Source organism: Pinus tabuliformis, chromosome 3_2 (assembly GCF_031772625.1).
Source record: "Pinus tabuliformis cultivar Carrire ecotype Pingquan chromosome 3_2, CPIR1, whole genome shotgun sequence".
Classification (NCBI taxonomy): Eukaryota; Viridiplantae; Streptophyta; class Pinopsida; order Pinales; family Pinaceae; genus Pinus; species Pinus tabuliformis.
The window spans coordinates 1,221,862,546-1,221,871,341 of record NC_142302.1 but is presented as its reverse complement, the minus strand read 5'-3'; the positions used below and the strand labels follow the sequence as shown (position 1 = coordinate 1,221,871,341).

General features: G+C 41.1%; 1 protein-coding gene across 1 annotated transcript; it reads right to left on the bottom strand.

Annotated features, from left to right (window-relative positions):
• Positions 1 to 2,721: 2,721 nt before the first annotated feature.
• LOC149185133 (uncharacterized) lies at positions 2,722 to 6,645 on the bottom strand. Its single transcript, XM_089417776.1, has 2 exons — positions 5,856 to 6,645; positions 2,722 to 5,763 (listed from the first exon to the last, which is right to left on the bottom strand). The coding sequence occupies exon 2, from the start codon at positions 5,725 to 5,727 to the stop codon at positions 3,748 to 3,750; it is 1,980 nt and encodes a 659-aa protein (XP_089273902.1). The 5' UTR covers positions 5,728 to 5,763; positions 5,856 to 6,645; the 3' UTR covers positions 2,722 to 3,747.
• Between the last annotated feature and the right edge of the window lie 2,151 nt (positions 6,646 to 8,796).

Here is an 8,796-nt window from a genome sequence, read left to right as displayed (position 1 = left end):
CCTCCCAAGATCCAAGGCATTCCAGTCTGTTTGCTCTTGACGTCTCCAAGGGCTTCTAACAATTTGAGTTTATTCTCTAATTTTTGAGGACCGTAAACATTTATTACTAGGAATGTTTCCGAAACCCCAACAGGTTGAATGACCACTGATAGATAATTTCTTGATGCCTCTGCATCCAAAACGCTGATCCTTTGGGGATTCCAAAGAGTAAAAATACCCCTCGTTGCGTTCTCCGCTTTAACCTCTAGAAACTCATATCTAATGAGCCATTTGTTGTGTATGAGTCTTATTTTCTGAATGGAACATATTGTTTTGCGGATGAAAATCATGTCCGGCATATCTTGTTTCATTCTAGAACTAAGCAATCTTTGTTTTCTTTTACTTCCTAAACCTCTGATATTCCAAGATGTAAATTTTATATTTAAAGATTTGTAAAAGAGTAACTGGTTAAGTCTTTCATCTTACCCAAATCTATCATTAGCTTCCCACATTCCATCAAAAGTTCCCTCTGCTTTTTCTGGCCTCTCTTTTTACCAGCGTTTCTAGGAGCTAGTCCCGAGGATGGTTTCAATGTTTTCACTCCTTTGTTTTCCATTTTGTCAGTAGTTATTCCTGTTTCTGACCCTCTTCCCTGAATCTTCCATAAAAACAACTGCTGTATTTTGTTGCAGTCTAAGTTTATAAATTATAATCTATTATAAGAAAGGACGAAAATAAATGAAAAATAATTTAAATGTAAAACAAAATTACAATATTTTATTTAAACTATCATATATCTATCTTAACCACGGATCAATCAAGGTGGAGAGGGATCAAATCTCTCGAGGGGCAAATCTTTCTTCAAATTTTACATTCAAAAAAAAATTTGCACCTCCATAGATTTGATCCTCTCCAATCTAAATCCGTGGATAGATTTAAACTAATATATATATATAATTTGTCTAACTTTAAATTGAATTTTATCAAATAATCTTCAAGTGTGATATTTTTTTTTTTTTTTAAATTTGAAAGTTGTCGTGACTTAGCACAGATAGACAAATCAAGAAAATTTCATTTTGAAATCTTGATCCTTTTGCCAACAATTAAATCAAGAAAACATACCATCACATAGTTGCGAACAAGCTTCTAGCATCCCCTCCGGAACTTCTTATCATCAAAATCAGCTATAAATATCAGATATGCATTTCACTATGACCAAGGAGAATAAAAGAGTTGCAGGGTAACTGGGGGAAGGTGATTAGAAATCTGAGATTTTAAATCAAATATGGGAGCTAATTCCCTGATAGTTTTCTTGAATTTTTATAATTTGTTGTTAAAAGGGAATCAAATCTTCCAAACCCTTGCTTCTTTGCGCATCCAGTTACAACAGAAAATAAAGAGTATAAGAGAAATTGAAAGCAGAGTAGTCGCGATTTGTCCGAGAGGTTACAAGTTAACTCCGAGTACGTGGAATTGACTCTGGAGAATTAACAGATAAGCATCAAACTTCAGTTCATATGTCCGAAATCTCAATTGCCTTACTCCCCCGACAGACCCCACTTCTATAAGGTTGATTTGATGGAGCTTCAAAGGTAGTCAGTCCTGGAAGTGCCAAAATTGGAGGTCTATTACAAAATAGCTAAGGAGACCAACTTTAGTTATGCGCATGATACAGGATAAGCTTCTAATAAAGTCCAGGCAGTTGCACCAAAGTAATGCCTTAAGATTGCAGCAAATCTACATATATGAAAGCTGATTTTGAAAGGCAATGCAAAATTAATAGCAGATGAGGTTCTGAGGCCTGAGAACTGAGTCAGCTAAGCGTAATTTATTGTTGAAACTTGAACACTGTGATTCAAGAAATAAGAGAATTAATAAATGTCCTCATTTTCAAGGGTCGGTCTTCGTGTTAGATGACTGCTAATAGGGTTGCAGACAAACTTCCAAATGGCGTTGTCAGAGGACACAATTTCAGTGAAAAAAAAATTGCATAAATCTGATATGGGAGTGTTTGAATCCCGTTTTCAATGGTGGAAATGGATTCAATACCATTGAAAACATGTGTGGCACCCAAAATCTTGAAACTTGACAGCTGTAACCTGGATTTCCAAAATTTTCTACTAAATTTGCTCAAAATCATTACCAGAATTTCCATTATTTTCCAGAGAAAATTGTAACCTAGATAAACTACGGCCTTCTCAATAGTTGCAAAGGGTGCCATTGTTCTTATTGGAACAAAAGTGATAGTGTGTGTGGCCACAACATTTATCACAAAACATCGAAGAAAATATACTGAACCTAAACCTTTTTAATAATGACAAGGAGTAATCAGTTTAAAAAAAAAAAATTAATGCACTCACAGAGCAAATTGAGATGACAACCTAACGAGTGCAATTGTTTCCTATGGGAACAACAGTGATACAGTGTGTGTAGCACAACATTTGTCACAAAACATCGAAGAAAATATACTAAACCTTTTTAATAATGACAAGGTGTCGTCAGTAAAAGATAATCCACTCAAGGAGCAAACTGAGATGACAACCTAAGGAGACTATATGAAGAAACAAAAGGTCCATAATTTGTAAAAATCAATCAGCTTTTGAATAATGTCTACGGTTATTTCCCTTTTAGGCATGATCATTCTAGACGAAAAATTATGATAGTCACTCTTGACATTGTAAGACTCCTGAAAATCAGATTACCAAAGAAATTTTGTTAATGCTGTACAAAAATTATCTCGTTCACATGCAAGGGCCGAATGGTTTGGGAATCAGACCCAAGTCACATTGATATCACATCTATTTCATGAAAATGTACAATTCTATACATGGTGACAATATAAATATTTTACTTAACAATAAAAAAGAGAGTTACATGGATTCTTCTATCCCATCTTTAGCTGCAATCATGTTCCAACAAACTTCTCTGAACATTGCCAAATCACTGTTCCTTTTGTTAGAAGTTTTGACCCTCACTTTAAACATCCATTCTTTTATCTACACCCACAGCTATCTGCTCCCATGCGACACTCTGAATGCTATAAGCCACTTCTTGGCTTTGAGAAAAACTTTGAACATGTACTTTCACAGAGATTAAATCTTCCAGTGTATGAGGTTCGTGATTAAAAGTCCACAGCACCTTTTAACCAGCAGAACGAGCCATATCTTATGTCAGTAAGATGCCTTCTAAAACCAGTTGTGTCAGGACAGTTGACCTGTTTTAACATTAAAACCTAAGATTTTAGCCCTTCTAACCAAGAAAAGGAGGGCATAACACATGATCCTAATCCATCTATGTTTGAAGTAGGAACGAATTAATGACCCTTAATGTTCGCTGAAGACCAAAATTGATGCTCTGTAGAGCATTTTAGCATCCAATTTTAATGTATAAAGGATCCTTCCAGATTATACCCAAATAATTTGGGTATAGCAGAACTACCCACAGAAAATGCATGCCTGGTTGATTATGTACGTTTGGGCCTAAAATAATAAATTTGTCTTCATAAATGATTTCAGATCATCGACCGCAGATAATGCTGTTACAGTTGAGGTACAGCATACTGCCCTCCATAAATCAGCCACAGTGACCCATAAGATTAGCCATTAAAATTACTGTGATGCAGAACATAATGGTCTGCGGCAATACTTAAACTAGAGGAGTCCCAGAAACTTATCATTCAACTGCTCGCTTTCCAAGTTTAGATGGCAATAATTCTTGAAAGGACGCATGACCCATGATCTCTCTTCAAGAGATTCTTAAAAGTGATCTTTAAGAATTACCAGAGTCGTCGTCATTTTCCTCAGTGAAACTTTCATAGAACTTAATCACTTTAGGGTGTGCCTTGATTTTCGATGGATCGAAACCAGTGAGTTCAAGCCCTTCGAGGCTCCTTACACGAGAAAGGGCCACATAAACCATGCCATACTCAAATGCATTGGACAGATCAGTTTTAACTCTATCCAATGCCATACCTTGGCATCTATGCACGGTAAGTGCCCATGATAGGATAAGTGGAACCTGCCTTCTACTAGCCACCACTGTTTTCCCCTCGTGGACCTCCCACTCAACAGGTCTTAAAACCTGTTCTGTTTCAAGGCCATGAAAGCGCACAACTGGCCAAAGACCTCTTGGACTGACGTCCCTTGATTCCCTCATCTCACTGTAGGTAAACCCTGTAACCACACCCCTGGCACCATTCGCAAGCCCTATTTCTACATCCAAATTCCAAATAAGCACCACTTGGGCACCTTCACAAAGATAAAGCTCCTTGGGAGCCACTCCATTATATAGCAAATGCTTTTGTGCTCCTGTATCCCTAGCTGTAAATGGGATAATTTCTTTGTTCAATGCCATTAGTTCGAATTCATTCTCACGTCTTGCATTAACTTTTGTTGGAAAAAGTCGTGTTGGGGTTATACCATGAGTCCAACTTAATGGCCCTGTGCAATTACTAAGACTCACTTTGGTATTAGGGCTGCACCTACCCCTACGAATTTCATTCAGCATAACTATAAACTCTCTGTTTGCTTGCCGAAACACTTCATTCAAGTCCATTTGCATATCAAAGCACTTCTTCCAGCACTTAGCTTCAAAAGCAAATTGCTTCCTTAAATTTGGAGGTTTCACAGGTGGAAGCTGAAAGAAATCCCCGGTGACAACCAGCTGCAATCCACCAAATACTCGTTTGTTCTTCCTTATATCCCTGGCTATATAATCTAGCTTGTCAAAAAGCTCGCCATCGATCATACTTATCTCATCAATTATCAGAGCCCTTGCAGACCTCCATCTTCTCAAGGCCTCTGAATCTACCCTGCCGCTAATTATGGATGCTAAAACAGGTGCAGGTTTATCCCCTAATCCGATCCCAGCAAAAGAATGCAGCGTTCTACCATTTAGAGCACATGCAGCAATCCCAGTTGACGCAGTAACAAATACAGAATCGGGGTCATACAGTTCAAAAAGTACTCTTTTAGCAAATTCAAGCAAGTAACTCTTACCGGTACCCGCTGATCCTGTCACAAATACAGACTTTCCCTGGGAAATAGCTTTCAGTACTCTCCACTGCTGATCAGAAAATGTTGGAAGCTTCCATGTCGATGTTTCAAAAAATCTACCATCAAAATCATCATCACCCGACCTAAAACCATTGTTCATCCCATCAGATTGGGTGTCTTTACTGCCAGTTTCCCAGAGACGTATCAAGTCTTCTTCATTGCTATGACCCAAAAAAATCTGAACTGCATCCTCCAAGTTGTAGGGCGTCACAGATGGTTCGAGGCTATGACGGTTCTCATTTTCAGAATTATTTCGGATGCCCTCCAAATTATAGGGCACCCGAGATAGTACAGAGGAATACCTGTTTTCAGCTCGATTATGCAGAGAATATGTGTCTTTCTTCTCTGCGGGAACGTGATCCTCCACCGGTGCCCAATATGAGCCGTTGATATCTTCTGGAACCTGATCCTCCACAGATGCCCAATATGACCCACTACCCTCTGCAGAAAACTGACCCTCCACAGGTGCCCAAATTTCTTCATTGAAGTGGTCATTTGGTTTATGATCTAGCTCTGATTTGTTCACCTCCTGGTCATTACATACTTCTCCACAGGAGCTGAAAAGCCTTCTCCGTGCCTTGACACTGTGATGTAGCTCCCGCACTCTGTCGGATTGAGGATTCACAGGGCTGAAGTATTGAACGGTGCTACCAAAGCTGACTGATTCAGTGTTAGTGAAGTTAGACTCCGCCATTTTGTCAAAGTTTATTGAGCGCTCTTTTCACTGAATCTATAATCGAAGAGAAGCATGTAAGAGTTTGCAAACTGACAAAGCATTATCTATATACAATGAAGCAAACCCAACCTGAATTTTATACATACCACCATGGCAAGAACGCATTTCACAAAAGATGGACAGTTGAAAATGAGACAGTTCGATGGCTATAGATCATGGGGTTTGCTATGTTAGAAATTACGAAAATGTATATGGCGTAGTGTATAATCAGTAACATATCATTGAAAGTTGTGCAATATCCGCCGTGTGCCGTCAATCCAATGGCACAGAGCCCAATATGCATGATATTTAATGTTCTGGAGATGACGAAGTGCTTACCGCTCATGGTGTCGATATCAATTGTAGAGCTCATGGTCACCGCTCAAACTCATCCATTTCTTTACAGTGTTTTCTTTATTTAATGTGCGAGTTTATTATGTCGCCGTGCTACGATCGATCAGACTCTGACTTTAGGATTGGGTTTCCCTAGGCGGCCTGCCGCCGCGGCTGCAGAACCCGAAGCTCTTCGGTTTATTTAGTTCACATGCGGGGAGATTTATTTATTTCAGGTGCAGGTACGGGAAGTTAATGCACATAATGAACATATGCCACCAACCATCAATTGGTTCCTGCTGGGCATACAGGGGTTTTAGATTGGATTTCTTTTTAAGTATGCTCAGAGTTGATGTAATCACCCTCAATGCCCAAATGGTATTGGATTTGGTCACTCTGAAGCTTGTTAGGAAGAATTTTAGTGGACACCCCCAGCGTTTTTCAAATCTGGAGCAGTCACGGGCTGTGAAAACCAGAACCCTTGAGTAGCTGAGAGTATTTTGTAACAAAGCGCTGAATTCTCCGTCGCTAAGGGCGAGTTTCTTTGGGACCGAATAAGACTATCTGAAATTTTTCCCGCGGCACCGGAGCTCGTAATAAGCCAGATCTAATAGAACAGAGAATCTAACAGCACAGAAAGATTACTGAATAGAACGGGCAGCCCGGAATGCACGCGAAGTGTTTGACGGAATCTGCCCACTAAATTTGACAATGACTCTAATACCAAGATGGCGGTATACGGATTTTCTCTAAATCTTTTGATGAATTTTAGCGCTGAGGAACAGACAGAGACAAAAAAATGGGTTCCAAATCCAGGGATTGGATTCGTGCAACAAGACGAATTGTGCCAAGATGACATGTTTAGCCTCCCTGAATTATCAGCTGGTGAAAACCAGCAAGAGCAAGTGGTAGTCAGCACGGAGTCTGATTTCTCATTCTGGACAACCTTGGTAAAACAAATGCTACAGAAAATGGAATTTCTTGACACTGAAAAGAAGCAGCGTCGTCCAGAAATACACACCCTCTTTCCCAGAGTTTCAAAGGTGGAGGGGGAATAATTTATCCCTTAAGAATATGTTACATGAAACTAAAATGCAAGAAAATCTCCATCCTCCAAATGGTGCACTGCATGCAGAGATTCTTGACCTTAAAAGCAAGCAAGAAGAAATCTGATCCCAACAAGCCACCTTCAAACAAGAAACGGAGACACACATCAATTCTTGGGTACAGGTGGTTCGAAGGAAGGATAAAACTCCTACCCCTCTTGCAGCAGTTGAGGAGGTGATGCAAGCAAAACTTGGGGAAGAATGCAACAGACGGGCAAGAGAATTGAATCTCAAGGTGAGAGGTCTCTCCTTACCCCACCCCTCTCCGAATCCTATGGAAGTGGGGGCTATGTTCCTTCGAGACACCCTTAGCCTCCCCAATATAGCTTTGGACAGAGCCTAGCTGGGCTACGACTCCACTCTCTTCCTCAGGTTTCGGACTGCATCTGATCGACTTTGCGCCCTCAAGGCTAAGCAGAAGTTGTTTTTTCTTCCCAACATGATTTTCTTGGACGAGGACCTCACTCGAGCACAGGTTGTGGAACTTAAACAATCCAAAGAACAGGGTATGGCAGCGCGACAGGCAGGGAAATGGGCAATTATCAGGGATCTTCGGGCAGTCATTCGGGACTCCTTCCCACCTGGGTGGAAACCTCGAATTGGAGGTTCCAAATGACGGGCCCACTTGGGGAGGCGACAGGGTACATGCAATTCTATCCGTTGTTGGAATGACAATGGATCTTTCTGGTCATCCCCGGGTCTCTTATATGATGCTCTCGAATCAATGGACATCCTCTTCGTCACCGAGACTCATGCAAGGCCTGTTCGACCCCTCCCAGATATTGCAAGTTACCATTGGATCTCAGTTTGCAGGCAGGAAACAAGGAGCTTAGGAGGGGTCAGAGGATCAGGTGGAGTTCCCTGTTTCGCTAGTGACTCACTCCGGAACAGGGTATCTTTAGTAGCTGAAGATGAGTTTGCCAAGTTTATGTGGATTCGGATTAGCGTCGGAGTCTCTCCTTTGAGGGACATATACATTGTAGTTTGTTACTTCCCCCAGCGTCTTCACTATTCGCTGTCCATAATGGCTCGGATGGGGATCCCTTTATAGACTTGTACACCGACATCACCCGGTACTATGCTATTGGGGAAGTCATCCTCCTAGGTGACTTCAATGCTCGCACTAGAGATCTCCAGCTCTTTCTCCACGACTGATCAAAGGATGTACTTTGTACCTAGGGGATAGACCCAGATTCAGCAGGGCTTCACTGGATGTCAAATGATGCTTTAGGGCCCATTACACTTTATGGTAAACATCTATTGCAATTGGGGGAATCTCAGGAGTTGTTGATTCTAAATGGTCTCCCCTGTTTCCCAGACTCTCGCTTTCTCAGATGCCGGCCATATGGCGGGGGTGCGAGTGTAGTTGATTATGTACTCGATAGCCATAACTTGTTGTGTTTTATTCGCCATTTCTCAGTCTCCCCCATCCCCCTTGCTGATCATGCACTTCTTTCCTTCTCTCTCTGGTTTGACTCTCCCCTTCCACCCCATCCCTCCCCTCGGGGACCACCCCGATCTGCCTTCCGATTTGACGAAGGAGACCCTGACATTTTCTCCTCTATCTTACGCAAGATGCTCCCATCGAAAACCCAATTCTCCTTGCTTG